The sequence below is a fragment of the Ascaphus truei genome, chromosome 4 (assembly GCF_040206685.1).
Source record: "Ascaphus truei isolate aAscTru1 chromosome 4, aAscTru1.hap1, whole genome shotgun sequence".
NCBI classification, from domain to species: Eukaryota; Metazoa; Chordata; class Amphibia; order Anura; family Ascaphidae; genus Ascaphus; species Ascaphus truei.
Window position 1 is genome coordinate 422,201,507 of NC_134486.1, and position 25,220 is coordinate 422,226,726.

A 25,220-nucleotide genomic window follows, 5' to 3' on the forward strand; every position below is an offset into this window, starting at 1 on the left:
CCAGCCTATCCAATACCTGTCCTATCCAATAACCTGAATCCAACCTATCCAATACCTATCGTATCCAATAACCCGAATCCAACCTCTGCAATACCTGTCCTATCCAATAAACCGAATCCAACCTCTGCAATACCTGTCCTATCCAATAACCCGTATCCAGCCTATCCAATACCTATCCTATCCAATAACCCGAATCCAGCCTCTGCAATACCTGTCCTATCCAATAACCCGAATCCAACTTATCCAATACCTGTCCTATCCAATAACCCGAATCCAGCCTATCCAATACCTGTCCTATCCAATAACCCGAATCCAGCCTATCCAATACCTGTCCTATCCAATACCTGTCCTATCCAATAACCTGAATCCAACCTATCCAATACCTGTCCTATCCAATAACCTGAATCCAGCCTATACAATAACCTGTCCTATCCAATAACCCGAATCCAACCTATTCAATAACCTGTCCTATCCAATAACCCGAATCCAGCCTATCCAATACCTATCCTATCCAATAACCCGAATCCAACCTATCCAATACCTGTCCTATCCAATACCTGTCCCATCCAATAACCCGAATCCAACCTATCCAATACCTGTCCTATCCAATAACCCCAAATCCAACCTATCCAATACCTATCCTATCCAATAACCCCAAATCCAACCTATCCAATACCTGTCCTATCCAATAACCCCAAATCCAACCTATCCAATACCTGTCCTATCCAATAACCCGAATCCAGCCTATCCAATACCTATCCTATCCAATAACCCGAATCCTGCCTATCCAATACCTGTCCTATCCAATAACCCGAATCCAGCCTACGCAATAACCCGAATTTAACCTATGCAATAACCCCAAATCCAACCTATCCAATACCTATCCTATGAAATAACCCCGAATTCAATCTATGCAATAACCCGAATCCAGCCTCTGCAATACCTATCCTATCCAATAACCCAAATCCAACCTATCCAATAACCCCAAATCCAACCTATCCAATAACCCCAAATCCAACCTATCCTATCCAATAACCCCAAATTCAACCTATGCAATACCAGTCCTATCCAATAACCCCAAATCCAACCTATCCTATCCAATAACCCCAAATTCAACCTATGCAATACCAGTCCTATCCAATAACCCGAATCCAGCCTCTGCAATACCTGTCCTATCCAATAACCCGAATCCAGCCTATCCAATACCTGTCCTATCCAATAACCCGAATCCAGCCTCTGCAATATCTGTCCTATCCAATAACCCGAATCCAGCTTCTGCAATACCTGTCCTATCCAATAACCCGAATCCAGCCTCTGCAATACCTGTCCTATCCAATAACCCGAATCCCGCCTATCCAATACCTATCCTATCCAATAACCCGAATCCAGCCTATCCAATAACCCCAAATCCAACCTATCCTATCCAATAACCCCAAATCCAACCTATCCTATCCAATAACCCCAAATCCAACCTCTGCAATACCTATCCTATGCAATAACCCCGAATTCAATCTATGCAATAACCCAGAATCCAACCTATCCAATAGTCCCAAACCCAACCTATCCAATAACCCCAAATCCAATCTATGCAATAACCCAGAATCCAACAATCCCAAACCCAACCTACCAATAACCCCAAATCCAACCTATTCAATAACCCCGAATCCAACCTATCCAATTACCCCAAATCCAACCTATCCAATAACCCCGAATCCAACTACCCCAAACCCAACCTATTCAATACCTATCCTATCCAATAACCCGAATCCAGCCTATCCAATAACCCGAATCCAGCCTCTGCAATACCTGTCCTATCCAATAACCCGAATCCAACCTATCCAATACCTGTCCTATCCAATAACCCGAATCCAGCCTATCCAATAACCCCAAATCCAACCTATCCAATACCTATCCTATCCAATAACCCCAAATCCAACCTCTGCAATACCTGTCCTATCCAATAACCCGAATCCAGCCTATCCAATAACCCCGAATCCAGCCTATCCAATACCTGTCCTATCCAATAACCCGAATCCAGCCTATCCAATACCTGTCCTATCCAATAACCTGAATCCAGCCTATCCAATACCTATCCTATCCAATAACCTGAATCCAACCTATCCAATACCTGTCCTATCCAATAACCCGAATCCAGCCTATCCAATAACCCGAATCCAGCCTCTGCAATACCTGTCCTATCCAATAACCTGAATCCAGCCTATCCAATACCTATCCTATCCAATAACCTGAATCCAACCTATCCAATACCTGTCGTATCCAATAACCCGAATCCAACCTCTGCAATACCTGTCCTATCCAATAACCCGAATCCAACCTCTGCAATACCTGTCCTATCCAATAACCCGAATCCAGCCTATCCAATACCTATCCTATCCAATAACCCGAATCCAGTCTCTGCAATACCTGTCCTATCCAATAACCTGAATCCAACCTATCCAATACCTGTCCTATCCAATAACCCGAATCCAGCCCATCCAATAACCTGAATCCAGCCTATCCAATACCTGTCCTATCCAATAACCCGAATCCAGCCTATCCAATACCTGTCCTATCCAATAACCTGAATCAAACCTATCCAATACCTGTCCTATCCAATAACCTGAATCCAACCTATCCAATATCTGTCCTATCCAATAACCTGAATCCAGCCCATCCAATAACCTGTCCTATCCAATAACCCGAATCCAACCTATTCAATACCTGTCCTATCCAATAACCTGAATCCAACCTATCCAATACCTGTCCTATCCAATAACCTGAATCCAGCCCATCCAATAACCTGTCCTATCCAATAACCCGAATCCAACCTATTCAATACCTGTCCTATCCAATAACCCGAATCCAGCCTATCCAATACCTATCCTATCCAATAACCCGAATCCAGCCTATCCAATAACCCCAAATCCAACCTATCCTATCCAATAACCCCAAATCCAACCTATCCTATCCAATAACCCCAAATCCAACCTCTGCAATACCTATCCTATGCAATAACCCCGAATTCAATCTATGCAATAACCCAGAATCCAACCTATCCAATAGTCCCAAACCCAACCTATCCAATAACCCCAAATCCAATCTATGCAATAACCCAGAATCCAACAATCCCAAACCCAACCTACCAATAACCCCAAATCCAACCTATGCAATAACCCCGAATCCAACCTATCCAATTACCCCAAATCCAACCTATCCAATAACCCCGAATCCAACTACCCCAAACCCAACCTATTCAATACCTATCCTATCCAATAACCCGAATCCAGCCTATCCAATAACCCGAATCCAACCTCTGCAATACCTGTCCTATCCAATAACCCGAATCCAGCCTATCCAATAACCCGAATCCAGCCTCTGCAATACCTGTCCTATCCAATAACCCGAATCCAGCCTCTGCAATACCTGTCCTATCCAATAACCCGAATCCAGCCTATCCAATACCTGTCCTAACCAATAACCCGAATCCAACCTATCCAATACCTGTCCTATCCAATAACCCGAATCCAGCCTATCCAATAACCCGAATCCAGCCTCTGCAATACCTGTCCTATCCAATAACCCGAATCCAGCCTATCCAATAACCCCAAATCCAACCTATCCAATACCTATCCTATCCAATAACCCCAAATCCAAGCTCTGCAATACCTGTCCTATCCAATAACTCAGAATTCAACCTATCCAATACCTGTCCTAACCAATAACCCGAATCCAGCCTATCCAATTACCCCAAATCCAACCTATCCAATAACCCCAAATCCAACCTATCCAATACCTATCCTATCCAATAACCCGAATCCAACCTATCCAATACCTATCCTATCCAATAACCCCAAATCCAACCTATCCAATACCTATCCTATCCAATAACCCCAAATCCAACCTATCCAATAACCCCAAATCCAACCTATCCAATACCTATCCTATCCAATAACCCCAAATCCAACCTATCCTATCCAATAACCCCAAATCCAACCTATCCTATCCAAAAAAAACAAATTCAACCTCTGCAATACCTGTCCTATCCAATAACCCGAATCCAGCCTATCCAATAACCCCAAATCCAACCTATCCAATACCTATCCTATCCAATAACCCCAAATCCAACCTCTGCAATACCTGTCCTATCCAATAACCCGAATCCAGCCTATCCAATAACCCCAAATCTAGCCTCTGCAATACCTGTCCTATCCAATAACCCGAATCCAGCCTATCCAATACCTGTCCTATCCAATAACCCCAAATCCAACCTATCCAATAACCCCAAATCCAGCCTATCCAATACCTAGCGTATCCAATAACCCCAAATCCAACCTATCCAATACCTGTCCTATCCAATAACCCCAAATCCAACCTCTGCAAATGAAAAGAAAAAGATATAAGTGCGCAACTAAAGTTAATCTCTAATGTACTCGTAACCCATATACACCTCTGTGATATAATATTAAATAATCAACAACCTCTGAATGTTGAGTTTGGCATCCGCAGCCGTTAAGCGTGTAGAGGCTCAGCACCCCTAAATAGCAGTGAGACACAAGAAACAGCGCAAACACAATAGTGAAGTACTTTCAAAAAAGTGTATAAAACATAAAAGAATATATATCTGCGTACATCAGGTTAAAAGTTTACAGGCATGTAATGCACTCAGGCATAAGTTACCAACACCGCTCGCCGTGGAGAGAAGGGACACTCTGGTACTCAGTCCCTCAGATATTGGATATAAGAACTAGCCGATTGACCTGTATCCTGACACCCACCCTGCATGCCCAGCTGCCATATCTGAGGGATTGAGTACCAGAGTGTTCCTTCTCTCCACGGCGAGCGGTGTTGGTAACTTATGCCTGAGTGCATTACATGCCTGTAAACTTTTAACCTGATGTACGCGGATATATATTCTTTTATGTTTTATACACTTTTTTGAAAGTACTTCACTATTGTGTTTGCGCTGTTTTTTCCAACCTCTGCAATACCTGTCCTATCCAATAACCCGAATCCAGCCTATCCAATAACCCAAATTCAACCTATCCAATAACCCCAAATCCAACCTATCCAATACCTATCCTATGCAATAACCCCGAATTCAATCTATGCAATAACCCAGAATCCAACCTATCCAATAGTCCCAAACCCAACCTATCCAATAACCCCAAATCCAACCTATGCAATAACCCCAAATCCAACCTACCAATAACCCCAAATCCAACCTATCCAACTACCCCAAACCCAACCTATTCAAAAAACCAAACCCAACCTATCCAATAACCCCAAACCCAACCTATCCAATAACCCCAAACCCAACCTATTCAATAACCCCAAATCCAATCTATCCAACTACCCCAAACCCAACCTATTCAAAAAACCAAACCCAACCTATCCAATAACCCCAAACCCAACCTATGCAATAACCCCAAATCCAACCTACCAATAACCCCAAATCCAACCTATCCAACTACCCCAAACCCAACCTATTCAAAAAACCAAACCCAACCTATCCAATAACCCCAAACCCAACCTATCCAATAACCCCAAACCCAACCTATTCAATAACCCCAAATCCAATCTATCCAATAACCCCAAACCCAATCTATCCAATAACCCCAAACCCAACCTATCCAATAACTCCAAACCCAACCTATCCAATAACCCCAAACCCAATCTATCCAATAACCCCAAACCCAACCTATCCAATAACCCCAAACCCAACCTATCCAATAACCCCAAATCCAATCTACCCAACAACCCCAAATCCAATCTATCCAATAACCCCAAACCCAACCTATCCAATAACCCCAAACCCAACCTATCCAATAACCCCAAACCCAACCTATCCAATAACCCCAAATCCAATCTATCCAATAACCCCAAATCCAATCTATCCAATAACCCCAAACCCAACCTATCCAATAACCCCAAACCCAACCTATCCAATAACCCCAAATCCAATCTATCCAATAACCCCAAACCCAACCTATCCAATAACCCCAAACCCAACCTATCCAATAACCCCAAACCCAACCTATCCTATAACCCCAAATCCAACCTATGCAATAACCCCAAATCCAACCTACCAATAACCCCAAACCCAACCTATCCAATACCTATCCTACCCAATAACCCCAAAACCAATCTATCCTATAATCCCAAATCCAACCAATCCAATACCTATTCTATCAAATAAACCAAAATCCAACCAATCCAATACCCTAACCAAACCTATCCAATACCTATCCTATCTAACAACCTCAAGTCCAACCAATCCAATAACCCCAAATCCAACCTATCCAATACCAATCCTATAACCGCAAATCCAACCGATCCAATACCTATCCTATCCAATAACCCCAAATCCAACCTATCCAATACCCTAACCGAACCTATCCAATACCCTAACCGAACCTATCCAATACCCTAACCGAACCTATCCAATACCTATCCTATCCAACAACCTCAAGTCCAACCAATCCAATAAACCAAAATCCAACCAATCCAATACCTATCCTATCCAACAACCTCAAGTCCAACCAATCCAATAAACCAAAATCCAACCAATCCAATACATATCCTTTGCAATAACCCCAAATCCAACCTATCCAATACCCTAACCGAACCAATCCAATGTTTGAGGCGGCAGTCTATATAGCGGACTCCATATATTGGAGGTGTACAGACAGTATTGTGTATATGTGGGTGGGGAAAATAAAAGAATAAATAAAAAAACTTACACGGCCTTGTGTAAGTTCTGTCTCATCAAGGTTTCTTTGGATGGGTTTTCTTCTTTATAGGGTGTTTTCGTCTGCGGTCGTCGCTTCTCTCTTCTTTGTTCCTTCGGCTTCCTTCGTTCGATTGGTTTCTCCCTCCAGGGGATTTATCCTCGTGTAAATGAAAAGATGATTAGATCAATACATATATGTAGCAGCTGTGGTGTGAGGGAGGGTAATGGAGCAATAGAACAGTAAACCGTTGCAATGCAATGGTGTAAATAAAACACTCACACGGGCCAATGTGAGTGACCTCTTATCAAGGTATCTTGATGTTTCCCGATTAGGGGATTAATACAAAGTGTCAGATGTCTGTGAACATCTGGCAGATGGTGGTGTTGATGCAGCCTGATATTCGGGGTAGATGGGGATAAAAAGCCATATAACTCAATACTCACACGGGCCAGTGTGAGTACACACTTGTAGTAGTTTCTTTTCCCTTCTGATGTTTCTTGTGAATTCCTCCTAAAAACTGAATCAATGGATGGACTATAAGGTCTAAGGGGTTAAAACTTTATTTAAAATAGAAAACAAAAACTAAAGATTATACAAATACAATATAAAACGAAGAAACCAGTGGTCTCTAATGGCAATAAACCAGGGGGATGCTAGGGCAGTTAGTGATAGGGGATCTCTCACTCCGCGTCCGGATAGAGAGCTATGACTCAACCTCTAGTCCCGCTGGATGCGCTATGAAAATGTCCCAAGTGGTAAGCAGAGCAACGCGCTTCGTCCTGAACAGGACTTCCTCAGGCTCAATAGATATTGACCGGCTGTATGACTGTGTTTTTATACAGTTTGTAGCCAATCTTAATCTCGATGTAGTTGATGATCCACTTCTTCCTCGATGGAGCGCCGCCATTGTGGGGGATGCGTGCGCATCTATCGTAAGGTGGTGTGCGCATTGCATTGTCACTTCCTAATAAAGTTTCCAAAATTTGTAGGGGAGTTCGTGGGTGGTTGCGTGCGCATCCTCATATGTACAGCGCAACCCCTGCCCTCGTGTGCGTCTGTATAAAGTTCCTTCGTAAGTCTGAATAGTGTTAACCCCAAAAATGAGTGGGTTGAGGAAACGTTGTTACTCCTCAATAAAAATGATTAAAACCTAAAGGATTGGTGCCCTTTTATTAAATCCTACTATGCGGAATAAAACATATGAAATAGAAATTCTTCTCTCCTGTGTGATTTCTTTATGTTAAATGATGCAGGCTTTCTTGTGTTTACCCGATTGGTTACCATTAACCAATAAAGCAGAAATTAATATTGACTTTATTATATAGAACAAGAACAAACACCTTTAAAATGCATCACACATTCAACTATTGAGTTGCTTAAATCCACGATCAGGTTAACACAGACAAACCTGTATTATATATGCAAACATTGAATTTATGATCGGGTAAACACAAGAAAGCCTGCATCATTTAACATAAAGAAATCACACAGGAGAGAAGAATTTCTATTTCATATGTTTTATTCCGCATAGTAGGATTTAATAAAAGGGCACCAATCCTTTAGGTTTTAATCATTTTTATTGAGGAGTAACAACGTTTCCTCAACCCACTCATTTTTGGGGTTAACACTATTCAGACTTACGAAGGAACTTTATACAGACGCACACGAGGGCAGGGGTTGCGCTGTACATATGAGGATGCGCACGCAACCGCCCACGAACTCCCCTACAAATTTTGGAAACTTTATTAGGAAGTGACAATGCAATGCGCACACCACCTTACGATAGATGCGCACGCATCCCCCACGATGGCGGCGCTCCATCGAGGAAGAAGTGGATCATCAACTACATCGAGATTAAGATTGGCTACAAACTGTATAAAAACACAGTCATACAGCCGGTCAATATCTATTGAGCCTGAGAAGTCCTGTTCAGGACGAAGCGCGTTGCTCTGCTTACCACTTGGGACATTTTCATAGCGCATCCAGCGGGACTAGAGGTTGAGTCATAGCTCTCTATCCGGACGCGGAGTGAGAGATCCCCTATCACTAACTGCCCTAGCATCCCCCTGGTTTATTGCCATTAGAGACCACTGGTTTCTTCATTTTATATTGTATTTGTATAATCTTTAGTTTTTGTTTTCTATTTTAAATAAAGTTTTAACCCCTTAGACCTTATAGTCCATCCATTGATTCAGTTTTTAGGAGGAATTCACAAGAAACATCAGAAGGGAAAAGAAACTACTACAAGTGTGTACTCACACTGGCCCGTGTGAGTATTGAGTTATATTGCTTTTTATCCCCATCTACCCCGAATATCAGGCTGCATCAACACCACCATCTGCCAGATGTTCACAGACATCTGACACTTTGTATTAATCCCCTAATCGGGAAACATCAAGATACCTTGATAAGAGGTCACTCACATTGGCCCGTGTGAGTGTTTTATTTACACCATTGCATTGCAACGGTTTACTGTTCTATTGCTCCATTACCCTCCCTCACACCACAGCTGCTACATATATGTATTGATCTAATCATCTTTTCATTTACACGAGGATAAATCCCCTGGAGGGAGAAACCAATCGAATGAAGGAAGCCGAAGGAACAAAGAAGAGAGAAGCGACGACCGCAGACGAAAACACCCTATAAAGAAGAAAACCAATCCAAAGAAACCTTGATGGAACAGAACTTACACAAGGCCGTGTAAGTTTTTTATTTATTCTTTTATTTTCCCCACCCACATATACACAATACTGTCTGCACACCTCCAATATATGGAGTCCGCTATATAGACTGCCGCCTCAAACAGAGGTGTCTTCCACTACATTCATCACCAGTCCATATCGGACATACCACTAACTACCCTTTTTCCTAAAACTGTGCTCCCCCATCCTCTTTTTGTATCACATTACCAATAAGGGTCCTGGATAGATCGTGCTGGGGTTCTGAGTCACAGGAGGACAACTTGAGAACATTTCTTCCAGGCTGTATTACATTTCTTTTTATATTCTATACACGCCGTATAGAGATAGCGCCCGGGCACCCTTTTTTAACCGAACCTATCCAATACCTGTCCTATCCAACAACCTCAAATCCAACCTATCCAATACCTGTCCTATCCAATACCCTAACCGAACCTATCCAACAACCTCAAATCCAACCAATCCAATACCCTAACCCAAATCCAACCTATCCAATACCTATCCTATAACCCCAAATCCAACCTATCCAATAAAATATCACCAAATCCAACCTATCCAATAACTATCCTATAACCCCAAATCCAACCTATCCAATAAAATAACCCCAAATCCAACCTATCCAATACCCTAACCCAAATCCAACCTATCCTACAACCCCAAATCCAACCTATCCAATAACCCAAAATCCAACCAATCCAATACCTATCCTATCAAATAACCCCAAACCCAACCTATCCAATTACCCTAACCGAACCTATCCAATACCTATCCTATAACCCCAAACCCAATTTATCCAATACCCTAACCGAACCTATCCAATAATGCCAAATCCAACCTATCCAATACCTATCCTATAACCCCAAATCCAACCTATCCAAAACCCTAACCCAAATCCAACCTATCCAATACCTGTCCTATCCAATACCTGTCCTATCCAATAACCCCAAATCCAACCTATCCAATACCTGTCCTATCCAATAACCCCAAATCCAACCTATCCAATGGGCAGTGTCAGCGATCTCAGACACTGACCCCTTCTTATCTATCCCGACTTGTATAACACAATATATCATATAGGCATAACTGCCAGCTGGCCTTGTGGGACATTGAGAAAGCGCCGTGTCCCATGCCATGTACAGCACAAACGTTATGAGACAGATTAGGTTCATGCATAGTGGTTTTCAGTAAAGTGTGAAACTGCTGCAGTAGAGGTGTACCCCAGTAAGGGCCAGTAGACAAAGACATGTACATTGCATCTTCTCTTCAGACTCCTGCTAGGCTATTACTGAACTGCAGCATTCAGAATATCGTAGGCCAAGATATTCAGTACGTAACCCAACACCCAAGCACTGTACCGCAACACCACCCACAATTACAAAATCCCACCCCAAACTAGGTCGGCGCGGCTCCGCTGCGGACAACAAGTGCGGTAGAACATAAATCACGCTATATCTGTATACCGTGTACCCTTTCATGTTCTCTATACCTATACATACCATACCGCCCGCTCAAACTGCCCTCATGCTCTCTACACCTGTATATACCTTATACCCACTCATGCTAACCTGTATACACATGGCCTCTCCCCACCCTCGGCTCCTGATGATCTTACTGGTTTTACTGGGGGGTTTCAGAGCTTCTGTCTCTGGGAGACTGGAGTCCACATGGACCATCAGGTGAGTGAGTCTGCGCACACGCGAGTTAAAGATGGAGGCTCGGGACCTGGTGAGGCCGGAAACCTGCGTGTTCTCCAGGTACTTCGTGAGGAGCCAACAGAGGGGGCTCACTCCTCCGGGGTCTGAAACAAGAGAAGGGATAGAGGGGTCACTGCTCCGGGGTCTGAAAGCAGAGCAGGGACAGAGGGATCACTGCCCCGGGGTCTGAAACAAGAGAAGGGACAGAGGGGTCACTTCTCCGGGGTCTGAAACAAGAGAAGGGACAAAGGGGTCACTTCTCCGGGGTCTGAAACCAGTGCGGGGACAGAGGGGTCACTTCTCCGGAGTCTGAAACAAGATAAGGGACAGAGGGGTCACTTCTCCGGGGTCTGAAACAAAAGAAGGGACAAAGGGGTCACTTCTCCGGGGTCTGAAACAAAAGAAGGGACAGAGGGGTAATTTCTCCGGGGTCTGAAACAAGAGAAGGGACAGAGGGGTCACTTCTCCGGGGTCTGAAACAAGAGAAGGGACAGAGGGGTCACTTCTCCGGGGTCTGAAACAAGAGAAGGGACAGAGGGGTCACTTCTCCGGGGTCTGAAACAAGAGAAGGGACAAAGGGGTCACTTCTCCGGGGTCTAAAACAAGGAGAAGGGACAGAGGGGTCACTTCTCCGGGGTCTGAAACAAGATAAGGGACAGAGGGGTCACTTCTCCGGGGTCTGAAACAAGATAAGGGACAGAGGGGTCACACTATTGGGGCCTGTAATGGGAGGTTAAAAGTTTGAAACAAAAGCGGTGATTGAAAACCATCCTAAAAGGTCTGTAATAAGAAAGATTGGGAGCAGGGGACCCATCCTGGTTCTGATAGAGGGAGGAAGAGGACAACCTGCAGGGCCAGTGATGAGAGGGGCTAGAGGACCACACTGCAGGAACTATAATAAGTGAGGATAGAGGACCACCTTGCAGGGCCTGTAATGAGAGGGGCTAGAGGACCACACTGCAGGAACTATAATAAGTGAGGATAGAGGACCACCTTGCAGTTCCTGTAATGAGAGAGGCTAGAGGACCACACTGCAGGAACTATAATAAGTGAGGATAGAGGACCACCTTGCAGGGCCTGTAATGAGAGGGGCTAGAGGACCACACTGCAGGAACTATAATAAGTGAGGATAGAGGACCACCTTGCAGGGCCTGTAATGAGAGGGGCTAGAGGACCACACTGCAGGAACTATAATAAGTGAGGATAGAGGACCACACTGCGGGAACTATAATAAGTGAGGATAGAGGACCACCTTGCAGGGCCTGTAATGAGAGGGGCTAGAGGACCACACTGCAGGAACTATAATAAGTGAGGATAGAGGACCACCTAGCAGGACCTTTAATGAGAGGGGCTAGAGGACCACACTGTAGGGTCTATAAGAGAAAGAGAGAGCACCCTATGGAGCTGTAATAAGAGGGTAGGTCACCCATCCTGGTTCAGATAGAGGGAGGACCATCCTGCGGGATCTGTAATAGGAGAGTGGAGAGCAGAGTACCCTGCAGGATTTGTAATGAGCGAGGGGAAGTGACACTCATTCTGGGCCTAATAGCTATAGGATAGAGGACACACAAACTCAGTGGCGAGACCCAATAACTGATGGAGTCCCTCATCCGTCCCTTGTTTCAGAAGGATATACAGAAGGAAACGGGGTGGGGGCTCTTATGGGGCAGTCGTAGGTCCTACTGAAGGTACAAATTGTAGCCGCTATTAATACTCATTCCCCAGCTTCCCAAGGTACCTGGGGTAGTTATGCTCTGCACCAGGGGGGCAATTAATGCCTCCCAGCACATCCGTCCTAAAGCCTGAGCCGCCTCGTCATCGGGCAGGAAACGCTCAGCGAACTCCTGCTCATGGGACAGAGCTCTGTTCAACCTGCAGTAACACAATGACACACCACGTCACAACATAACACAACATACAAAGCTCACGTGACACTGCAGGTTGGACATAGCTCTAACACAATGACACACCATATCACAACATAAAACATCATAACAATATACAATACTCACGTGACAGAGCTATGTTCAACCTGCAGTAACACAAAGACATATCACAACATACAAAGACATATCACAACATACAAATACCACACATTGGTGTATGTATCGCAACTTAAGGACAGGTGCAGATTGGTATATAGACGCAGTATGTGCCCCATGGTCTCACTAATGCCCCCTTTGTTATATAGAGGGAGTATGTGCCCCCGGGACTCACTGATGCCCCCTTGGTATACCGAGGCAGTAGGTGCTCCAGGGACTCACCGATGCCCCCTTGGTATACAGAGGCAGTAGGTGCCCCTGGGACTCACAGATGCCCCCTTGGTATAAAGAGGCAGTAGGTGCCCCTGTGTATCACCGATGCCCCCTTGGTATACAGAGGCAGTAGGTGCCCCTGGGACTCACAGATGCCCCCTTGGTATAAAGAGGCAGTAGGTGCCACTGTGTATCACCGATGCCCCCTTGGTATACAGAGGCAGTAGGTGCCCCTGGGTATCACCGATGCCCACTTGATATACAGAGGCAGTAGGTGCCCCTGGGTATCACCGATGCCCCCTTGGTATACAGAGGCAGTAGGTGCCCCTGGGTATCACCGATGCCCCCTTACTTGTTGAAGAGCTGCAGTAGGTGCCCCTGGGTTTCACCGATGCCCCCTTGGTATACAGAGGCAGTAGGTGCCCCTGGGTATCACCGATACCCCTTGGTATACAGAGGCAGTAGGTGCCCCTGGGTATCACCGATGCCCCCTTGGTATACAGAGGCAGTAGGTGCCCCTGGGTCTCACCGATGCACCCTTGGTATACAGAGGCAGTAGGTGCCCCTGGGTATCAGCGATGCCCCTTTGGTATACAGAGGCAGTAGGTGCCCCTGGGTATCACCGATGCCCCCTTGGTATACAGAGGCAGTAGGTGCCCCTGGGTATCACCGATGCCCCCTTGGTATAGAGGCAGTAGGTGCCCCTGGGTATCACCGATGCCCCCTTGGTATAGAGGCAGTAGGTGCCCCTGGGTCACACCGATGCCCCCTTACTTGTTGAAGAGATGCAGTAGGTGCCCCTGGGTATCACCGATGCCCCCTTACTTGTTGAAGAGCTGCAGTAGGTGCCCCTGGGTATCATTGATGCCCCCTTGGTATACAGAGGCAGTAGGTGCCCCTGGGTATCACTGATGCCCCCTTGGTATACAGAGGCAGTAGGTGCCCCTGGGTCCCACCGATGCCCCCTTGGTATAGAGGCAGTAGGTGCCCCTGGGTCCCACCGATGCCCCCTTACTTGTTGAAGAGCTGCAGTAGGTGCCCCTTCTTCTCACATATCTCCTGCCCCCAGCTGTGCGCTCTGCTCGTGTAGAACAAGAACGTTCTCCGGCAAAGCTGCTCCTTAAACACCGGCCAGAAGGTCGGCTTCGGACCGAGGACTTCCAGACCACGCACACGCGTGTCAATACCTCCCTAGAACACACAAAACACATGTAAGAATTCTTCTCAAAGACATGACACCAGCATCTCCGCCACACGCGCGTCCTCACATAGCCACGGCGCAGCCGCCGCAATGACTGACCTGCTGACAGCGCTTTATCTTAACCTGGACGATGGGCCAGAAGCGAGTCACGTTCTCCAGGAGCAGGACACGTCCGGCCGTGCTGGGAACATTTACCTGGTAATGGGAAGGAGGGAAGCGTAATGTCTTTATAATGCAATATACACATCCCAGTGTGGTAATGTATACACATCCCAGTGTGGTAATATATACACACATCCCAGTGTGGTAATATATACACACATCCCAGTGTGGTAATATATACACATCCCAGTGCGGTAATATACACACATCACAGTGCGGTAATATATACACATCACAGTGTGGTAATATATACACATCCCAGTGTGGTAATATATACACATCCCAGTGTGGTAATATATACACATCCCAGTGTGGTAATATATACTGTGAAGAATGGATTTGAGGCACCTGTGGAGAAGGGTTACCCTGACAGGGTGACACTGCATTTGACTGCTGTCTCCATTTTGTATGAATGTTTGTGTGCCAGAAGAATGAATGAATATGCACTCGCTCCTGGCAGAACAGCCCACACCTTTATACTAGACCCCTCTCTTGCTTCACTTAGAAAAGCAAGCTTTTGCAAGATACGCTGAAATGCTGTTCCAGAACTAAACTGATACAAATAAGAATAAAACGCCTTCTATTATTGCACAAAAGTATAGCGATAAGATGTACCCTGACGTACTTTGTTGTTGTACTAAGTTGTTTTTAAGCAGTTATTAATGTTTAGTGACCTTTAAAATGATCGGTTATAGAGATATATTTTACCTTGTGTAAGTAATTTTAGGCAATAACATAAGAAAATATATTGTTTCTTTATTAGTAATACAGCCCCTTATGGGAGGAACCATATGATTATTAAATGGTATAAGAAAGCATACTTTGTGACTAGGAGTCAGATCTGCTACCTGTAGCGGTCTCCGTTTGTGTACACCTGTATACAATAAAGCTCACATGTTATTCTGCTGAACCCTAATATTTTATTGTTATTATTTCTACGCATTCACAGGTGGCGCCCGAATAGGGACCCCAATAATCTCGGAATCGGGGATCTCAGATGTACCGGACTCCTCGCCTCACTCAAATGTGTGCACATTGAACAAGGTAAGGCTATCCTTTTTCACCAAAAGCCTATAGTTTAATGGTTTGAGTGATCTGTAGCGAAATCGGTCTGGAGGGAAAACCCATCTGAGTGACGGGGTTTCTACAGTGTCACGTGAGGTTTATGCTATACTACTTTTATTACTGTCTTAAAGTATAAGGTTATACTGTTAATACCTAATGAGGAATCCTAGGTGTAACGTATAATTATTGTTTATTGTTGAACCAGTATTGGGAGATATTTGATAGGAGGAGATATTGTATGGGGACGGCCAGGGGTCGCCATATCTGGGATTGTGTCGGGTGTCGCACCGGGTGTGTCATCCAATATATCACAGATCCCTGATTATATATGTCCTATCCACGTTGTATTGTATTGTACAGTATGTCTTTATTTATATAGCACCATTAATGTACATAGCGCTTCACAGCAGTAATACACGTGGTAATCAAATAAATAACAGATAATATAATTAACAGATCATGGGAATAAGTGCTTTAGACATAAAAGTAACATTAAGGAAGAGGAGTCCCTGCCCCGAGGAGCTTACAGTCTAATTGGTAGGTAGGGAGAACGTACAGAGACAGTAGGAGGGAGTTCTGGTAAGTGCGTCTGCAGGGGGCCAAGCTTTATGCATCATGTGTTCAGAATATCCACAGTGCTATTCATATGCTTGTTTAAGCAAGTGTGTCTTAAGTTGGGTCTTAAAGGTGGATAGAGAGGGTGCTAGTCGGGTACTGAGGGGAAGGGCATTCCAGAGGTGTGGGGCAGTTAGTGAAAAAGGTTTAAGGCGGGAGAGGGCTTTAGATACAAAGGGGGTAGAAAGAAGACATCCTTGAGAAGAACGCAAGAGTCTGGATGGTGCATAATGAGAAATTAGGGCTGAGATGTAAGGAGGGGCAGAAGAGTGTAAAGCTTTAAAAGTAAGGAGAAGAATGGAGTGTGAGATGCGGGATTTGATAGGAAGCCAGGGGAGGGATTTCATGAGGGGAGATGCTGAGACAGATCTAGGAAAGAGTAGAGTGATTCTGGCAGCAGCGTTTAGGATAGATTGTAGGGGAGAAAGGTGAGAGGCAGGAAGGCCGGACAGCAGGAGGTTACAGTAATCAAGACGGGAGAGAATGAGGGCCTGAGTCAGAGTTTTAGCAGTCGAGCAACAGAGGAAAGGGCGTATCTTTGTTATACTGCGGAGGAAAAAGCGACAGGTTTTAGAAATGTTTTGAATGTGAGGGGCGAATGTGAGAGAGGAGTCGAGTGTGACCCCTAGGCAGCGTGCTTGGGCTACTGGGTGAATGATCGTAGTTCCAACAGTAATGTGGAAGGAGGTAGTAAGGCCAGGTTTGGGAGGAAGTATGAGTAGCTCTGTTTTAGCCATGTTGAGTTTAAGGCGGCGGAGGGCCATCCAGGGTGATATAGCAGAGAGACATTCAGAAACTTTGGTTTGTACAGCAGGTGTAAGGTCGGGTGTTGAAAAGTATATTTGTGTGTCGTCAGCATAGAGGTGATAATTAAACCCAAAAGATGTTATTAGGTCACCTAGAGAGAGTGTATACAGAGAAAAGAGAAGAGGTCCCAGGACAGAGCCCTGGGGTACCCCCCACAGAGAGATCAATAGAGGAGGAGGAGGTGTTAGCAGAATAGACACTGAAAGTACGATGGGAGAGGTAGGATGAGATCCAGGATAGAGCTTTGTTCCGAATACCAAAAGTATGGAGAATGTGAAGGAGAAGAGGGTGGTCCATGGTGTCAAATGCTGCAGAGAGGTCGAGTAATATGAGCAGAGTGAAATGACCTCTGTCTTTGGCAGCATGGAGGTCGTCAGTTATTTTAGTGAGGGCTGTTTCCGTGGAGTGAGCAGTGCGGAAGCCAGATTGTAGAGGGTCTAGGAGAGAATAGGTGTTGAGAAAATGGAGCAAGCAAGAGAATACAAGACGTTCAAGGAGTTTAGAGGCAAAACGCAGGAGGGAGACAGGTCGATAGTTAGAAAGACAGGTAGGGTCAAGAAGCTTGCTGTATTTGAGTAATGGTATGACTGTTGCATGTTTGAAGGAGGATGGAAAGGTTCCAGAGAAGAGGGAGGAGTTAAAAATGTGTGTGAGCGCAGGGATTATAGTAGGACCAAGAGGTTTTAGGAGATGGGAGGGAATGGGGTCAAGAGGGCAAGTGGTAGAGGGAGAAGAGGCGATCAACAGCGACACATCCTCCTCTAAGACAGTGGAAAAAGAGTCAAGGAAGGCAGGAGGAGAGTTAGGAAGAGGTGTAGGATGGGAGGAAGAAACAGAGGGGATGTTCTGAAGTATGGATTCCACCTTTTCCTTAAAATAGTCAGCAAAGTCCTGAGCGGAGATGGAGGAAGGAGAGGCAGCTGAGGGTGGTTTGAGTAGAGTATCAAAGACAGAGAACAGTCGGTGTGGGTTAGACTTGTGCGTGTTGATTAGTAAAGAAAAGTAGGCTTGTTTAGCCTGAGAAAGGGCAGAGGTGAAACAGGATAGCATAAATTTGTAGTGAAGGAAGTCTGCGAGTGTGAGAGATTTCCTCCAGAGGCGTTCAGAGGAACGAGTGGAGGAACGCAGCATGCGTGTGTGGGAATGTAGCCAGGGTCTAGGGTTAGAAGGGCGAGTGCGGCAGAGAGAAAACCTGACGTTAAATCTGTCTCCAAATTTCTGATGGTCCACAATCAATTGATGTTGATTGGGGTAATTTAAGGAGAATTATGGGGAACCTACATTCTCGTATGCCGGCTAAGGGATCTCCTTTGGAGACCATGTGTAAAACTTTACGGTAATAAAATGGGTAAATATTGTAAAAAATGGATACAAAGAGCAGAAAGTAATGGAGAGAGAATTTTTTGTTGGCCAATAGACAGCACTTTTAACTGTATTATTGCACGATCTTTCTCTGTGGGATTGATTAGCTCAGGGAGCCTCATGTTTTGCAAATCTCACAGGGAAACATACCCTAGGTTTAAATGGGTCAATAGCAATTCTGTTGAGTAGGAGGGTCCCGACATAGGAACTATATTAGACCCCCTAAAAAAGGTGTTATAACTGCTGCATTTACTTTAACAATTGACTGGATAAAAATTAACATACAGCTAGTGAATAAGGAAGAAACAGCAAGTGAATTTACTGATAGATTATTGTAAATAATTTAGGCATATGGAGGTATTGAGGAAGTAGAGACGAACGCAAGACCACTTATAGTGGCGGCTTTTGTGAAAGGTTTACATGCAGAAATTGGGACGCAAGTAGAGACTGTGAATTGGTTGGGAGCATAAAAGATTGTCAGAAATTACTACTGTGGTAGAGAATGCAAAGGAGCAGGGAAGCTAAGAAAGCAAAGGCTCTGCAAGAGAAATATAGGACCCAAGAGGGGTCACAGGATAGGGATAAAAGGACAGAAAGTGTTATAATTGTAAAGAGACAAAACACGTTGCCAGTAATTGCAGTGCAGTCCCTAAGAGAGATAACCAGCGAAACCAAGGTTACAGTCCATCGATTCCCCCATTATTCTCAGCAGATGCTTTTTTGCCTAAACCAAGACGAGTCTTCCCCGCTGGGATTGAGAATCTCAGGTTTTCTCAAGTATTGCAAATCTCAGTGGGGAACGCGCCTTATGTGTAAGTTCAAGGTAGGGAAATTAGTTTTTTTTCCAAAAAAATGTTTTGTGAGGCACGTTCTATAGCGCCGTGCGCGGATTTTTAGTTGGCTGACGTTAGTCAGCCTTTCTTTTGAAGGGCCGCGCGCGTGCACGGCAGGGAGAGGGGAGCCGACAGACAGCGGCGAAGATGAAGAAATTCATCTTTTCGCGCCGCTACCTGCACTCAAATGTATATATATGTGTGTGTTTGTATGGATGTGTGTGTGTGTTTGTATGGATGTGTGTGTGTTTGTATGGATGTGTGTGTGTTTGTATGGGTGTGTGTGTGTGTTTGTATGGGTGTGTGTGTGTGTTTGTATGGGTGTGTGTGTGTTTGTATGGGTGTGTGTGTGTTTGTATGGGTGTGTGTGTGTTTGTATGGATGTGTGTGTGTTTGTATGGATGTGTGTGTGTTTGTATGGATGTGTGTGTGTTTGTATGGATGTGTGTGTGTTTGTATGGATGTATGGTTGTGTGTGTGTTTGTATGGATGTGTGTGTGTGTGTGTGTTTGTATGGATGTGTGTGTGTTTGTATGGATGTGTGTGTGTTTGTATGGATGTGTGTGTGTGTTTGTATGGATGTGTGTGTGTTTGTATGGATGTGTGTGTGTTTGTATGGATGTGTGTGTGTGTCAAGGATTGTAAAACAAAAAAAAAATATTTATTAAACTTTTTTTTCTTTAAAAAAAAATCTATCTAGGACTTACTTTCACTCACACAACCCATGCACACACATACACACACACATATACACACACACACACACACACACACACACCTCCCGGCTCTATATACATGAGAAGCATGCGGCACATGCACGCGCGTTCGCATAGGAACACGCGGCCGCGCGGCCGCACGCTGTACAGAACAGCCCTTAGGTTGTAAGGTAAAATATGTTAAAAAGGGTTCTTTGAATATTATTGATTGCTCGCGATAAAGTTTACATTTTCTAAAAATGGTGTTCACCCATTACAATACGAAGTGATCAACACTGGCAAAGGAGAGTGTGAGTGTCCGTGGAAAGGGAGAGGAGGATAAAAGAATCGGCATATGCGGGAAGATCATCTTGACCGTTTCCAGTTTTATAATCAAAAAATTTTGTATTGAGCGCACTGTCTCTCCAAACGACCCCCCTCTCACGGCCACCCGGTGTCACCCCGCAGCTCCCAATCTCCCGTGATCAGCGGGGCATAATCAGCAATACAAAAAACAAAAATAGGATGAAACCAGAAGAAACCAAAATTAATACATATATTTTTATCATGAAAAATCATTCATCATACAAAAAATACACATAATACAGTAATATAATAATAACCTTGTCTAAATTGACACAAATAAATTATGCACGAGCCCTAGCCACTGACCACGGTCAGTTTGTGTAGCTGGTGGAGCCCTGCTAGCCACTGACGACGGTCAGTTTGTGTAGCTGGTGGAGCCCTACCTGCCACGAGGAGCACAAAGGGGAATTCTAGTGCCAAAGGTCTGTTTTTTCTATAACATCTTGCATTCCAGCACCTCTCCTTCCCTGTCACAATCTAGGGTTGTGCGTTTGGGTGTTTACATCCATTATTCCTGTGTGGCTAGGGCTCGTGCATAATTTATTTGTGTCAATTTAGACAAGGTTATTATTATATTACTGTATTATGTGTATTTTTTGTATGATGAATGATTTTTCATGATAAAAATATATGTATTAATTCTGGTTTCTTCTGGTTTCATTTTCATGCGCTCCTATTTTTGTTTTCAGTTTTATAATCAGCCCGGTTACTGGTAAAATGTAAAAAGTTTATTCGTTCTGGCCAGACGGGTGAGTTTTTTAAAACCAGGAGATAATCTTTTCCTTCTGCCCAAATGTCCACGAGAGAGACACAATCTGAATATCAACCCAGACCGCCCCCTTCTCCAGCTTGGGGAATGTGCAAAGATACAGCCCAGACACGAAAGTTAACTCAAATCTCTGTAGCTTCAAATTAGTTTTAAAAGCATGTTATTTAAAAGGAAAGAGAAGGACATTTTTATTAATTTAGTTGCAGGATGAAACTGTTTTGTTTTCTTCTTATTCGAATAGGTGGGAAATGTTTTCTTGTTATTTTTGTGAAGTTAGTTCCCTGTGTATGAGAGAAGTGTAAAAAAATCTGTTTGTTTTGTGTCTGTGTTCTATGTTGTCTGTTTGTGTGTAACCAGTAAAAATACACACACTGTTTAAATTATATGTCAAGAATATATCTTTCCCCTTTACAATGTCCCAGGATTGTTATTTTTGGGATGCCATTGAAATTTTAGCCTGCTTTGGGTTGTAGAGAAAGCTCATTTTTTGTTAGCTTTGAGCTGCTCAATAGAAGCCAGCAGTTAACATTTAGAATTCTTATCTGCTCTGTTCAAGGATTTGGGCAGAATGGCCAGAATGAGCAGCAGAATCTGAAAGTATTTTATTAATTAAATAGAATAATACTAAGAACGTATGCCTCTATTTTGGAAACGGCCAAAAGTGTACTCAGTACTTCACACTAATTCCCTATACTGTATTCTTTGTGAAGTCTTATATGAAACCATTATAACTTTTTGACCATCTTTCTCTCCAAATGTGTCCCATTTTGAAATCCTCTCATCAAACCAGATTTGTTTGTAGTTTGAGATATAACGGATAATTTGGTGTCAAATTATATTTGTTCCCCGCATAAGGTTTTAATGCAAATATTTTACCCACGGTTTCAGGGTTTTTCTTATATTTACAGGTTCCCTCGTGCCAATGTCACATATGTTAAAAGACCTACTACAGACTTTTACTTTTAAAATCTTTGCTGCAGATCAAGCAACCAGCACTTTAGCCACGAGTGTTTTCATCCTTTGTGTCATACATTGTCATATGTCATATATTGTTCACATGGCATAACAAAATAGGGGATATTGAGAAGCGATATTGTTTCCCGTGATACCCCTGTCTATGTGCGGATGCCAAGACAGTGGGTAAGAGATTACCATACCCAGATATGGCTAACCACAGCACATTTTGTCTGACCAAGCCACACACTTTACTGCCACCAAAGTGCAGGAATTATTTAAGGTTTGGGGGATTATTTACCATGTACACTGCCCATCCCATCCTCAGAATACCGGGAAGGTGGAAAGGACCAATGAGGTCCTCAAGAATAAAATCAGCAACATTTGTATGCTCTAACAGACGATTTGATCAGCGTCTATTGTGTGAAATTAATGAAATTGCTTAAGTCTCTCCATTCCCAGGTGCAAGCTTCTCAAATCCGAAAACACAAAGCAGCTTTCTCTCAGCGTAGGAGACTGGGTAATGGTCAAGCATTTTCTATGTAAAAACGCTCTACAACCACTGTGGAGAGGCCCAGTCCACATTCTGCCCACCACAAATACAGCCGCTAAAGTGGCACAGCTGTTTTCCTGGATCCACGTCCCGCACGTGAAATTTGTCCCAGCACCACCCACAGCCGCGCCAAGTTGGTGTTTTAAAGGGCATAATAATCCCTGACAACTAACCACGAGGGAGGAGACGAGGTTTACTTATTTAAACCAAAACACGGGCATTTGTGTGCTGGAGCCCTTGTTTTGGTTTATATGATCTTCAGTGGGGTTGTTTGGGCCCATTCGGTTCCGTTTGCACCCTGTACTTCATGATTTTTTTTATTCATTATTTAGAGTGCTGTCTATTATTGTTTGTTAGGACCAGTATGTCAGGCCAGAGTCTGCACTCATGTTAAGCTTCCATTTTGTCTGGTCATAACTAGTTAAGATTCTGTAGTCAGCCTTTTGCTGAAATATAATTCCTGAATGCACTCAGTTTCTCTGCTAAATTGCATTTCATTCTCCCTGGCCAGGATATTACTAGATACTTTTGTGAGGTCAATTTCCTGGTGTTTTAGTAGAATATAATAGAATGGTTCTCTGCAAGAAGCAAGGTAGTGAAATAAAGTTGCTAAGACTCAAGGTCTCTTTTGATAACAGACAATGAATAAGCTATGTATTCAGAACATTGCTTGTATTGAAAAGGGACACGTCTCAAAAGTCACGCCTCTAATATGTCCTGCCCCTAAATCACGCCTCTAATTAAAGCTACGCCCAAGACACACCTAGTATACGCCTATGTCACGCCTATGATACGCCTATGTTACGCCTCTAACTAATATCTTTTTTCTTTCTGTATAAAAATCATTACCCTATGAGTAATAAATTGAGACAAAGGATTTGAAACCTGGCGTGCGTTACGTTTCATTTTGTTCGTCTCCCAGGCCTGATAAGGTTCATCAAAGATCAAAGATAACAGTTGCAGGGCGTGAAAGCTTCCTGGGAAGTTTGCTGCAAACAGGTGCAGATAGTGTATCCAGTCACAAGGCTTCAGTGTACCTGGCAGAGGAAAGGTTCCTCTCGGTTCTGGAGCGTGGGTGAAGGAATAACGGATTTTCCTTTCATTGTTTATATGAGGTTTACTTATTGTTCCTCATGATAACACAGTCCGAGCAGCCCCAGTCAAGGAGAAGATGATGAACCTGCTGTTATCACCGACCGGCAGAATTTTATTGCTTTCATTCATTTCTACAATTATTGTGTTAGTTGGTGATTATTAAATGGTATAAGAAAGCATCCTCTAGACATTGTATCTCGTCTGATAATATATACACATCCCAGTGAGGAGATATCCCCGTGTGTGATAATATATATACATCCCAGTGAGGAGATATCCCCGTGTGATAATATATACACATCCCAGTGAGGAGATATCCCCGTGTGTGATAAAATATACACATCCCAGTGAGGAGATATCCCCGTGTGTGATAATATATACACATCCCAGTGAGGAGATATCCCCGTGTGTGATAATATATACACATCCCAGTGAGGAGATATCCGGTGTGTGATAATATATACACATCCCAGTGAGGAGATATCCCCGTGTGTGATAATATATACACATCCCAGTGAGGAGATATCCCCGTGTGTGTGATAATATATACACATCCCAGTGAGGAGATATCCCCGTGTGTGATAATATATACACATCCCAGTGAGGAGATATCCCCGTGTGTGTGATAATATATACACATCCCAGTGAGGAGATCTCCCCGTGTGTGATAATATACACACATCCCAGTGAGGAGATATCCCCGTGTGTGATAATATATACACATCCCAGTGAGGAGATATCCCCGTGTGTGATAATATATACATCCCAGTGAGGAGATCTCCGTGTGTGATAATATATACACATCCCAGTGAGGAGATATCCCCGTGTGTGATAATATATACACATCCCAGTGAGGAGATATCCCCGTGTGTGTGATAATATATACATATCCCAGTGAGGAGATATCCCCGTGTGTGATAATATATACACATCCCAGTGAGGAGATATCCCCGTGTGTGTGATAATATATACACATCCCAGTGAGGAGATCTCCCCGTGTGTGATAATATACACACATCCCAGTGAGGAGATATCCCCGTGTGTGATAATATATACACAACCCAGTGAGGAGATATCCCCGTGTGTGATAATATATACATCCCAGTGAGGAGATCTCCCCGTGTGTGATAATATATACACATCCCAGTGAGGAGATATCCCCGTGTGTGATAATATATACACATCCCAGTGAGGAGATATCCTGTGTGTGATAATATATACATCCCAGTGAGGAGATATCCCCGTGTGTGATAATATATACACATCCCAGTGAGGAGATATCCCCGTGTGTGATAATATATACACATCCCAGTGAGGAGATATCCCCGTGTGTGATAATATATACACATCCCAGTGAGGAG

The 25,220-nt window shown here is 43.9% G+C and overlaps 1 protein-coding gene and 1 long non-coding RNA gene across 2 annotated transcripts in view; one reads left to right on the forward strand and one right to left on the reverse strand.

Annotated features, from left to right (window-relative positions):
- LOC142492481 (cullin-9-like) overlaps window positions 1-25,220 on the reverse strand; it is a 121,873-nt gene that overhangs the window by 36,735 nt on the left and 59,918 nt on the right. Inside the window, exons 8-11 of the mRNA XM_075595118.1 lie at window positions 14,683-14,778; window positions 14,398-14,573; window positions 12,866-12,999; window positions 11,046-11,231 (exon numbers count right to left, since the gene is read on the reverse strand). Coding sequence (XP_075451233.1) covers window positions 11,046-11,231; window positions 12,866-12,999; window positions 14,398-14,573; window positions 14,683-14,778 — 592 coding nt within the window. The remainder of the gene's footprint in view (window positions 1-11,045; window positions 11,232-12,865; window positions 13,000-14,397; window positions 14,574-14,682; window positions 14,779-25,220) is intronic.
- On the forward strand, window positions 15,603-23,650 carry LOC142493995 (uncharacterized). The gene is made up of 2 exons (XR_012801248.1): window positions 15,603-15,789; window positions 22,674-23,650. It is a non-coding gene; the product is annotated as an uncharacterized LOC142493995 (long non-coding RNA).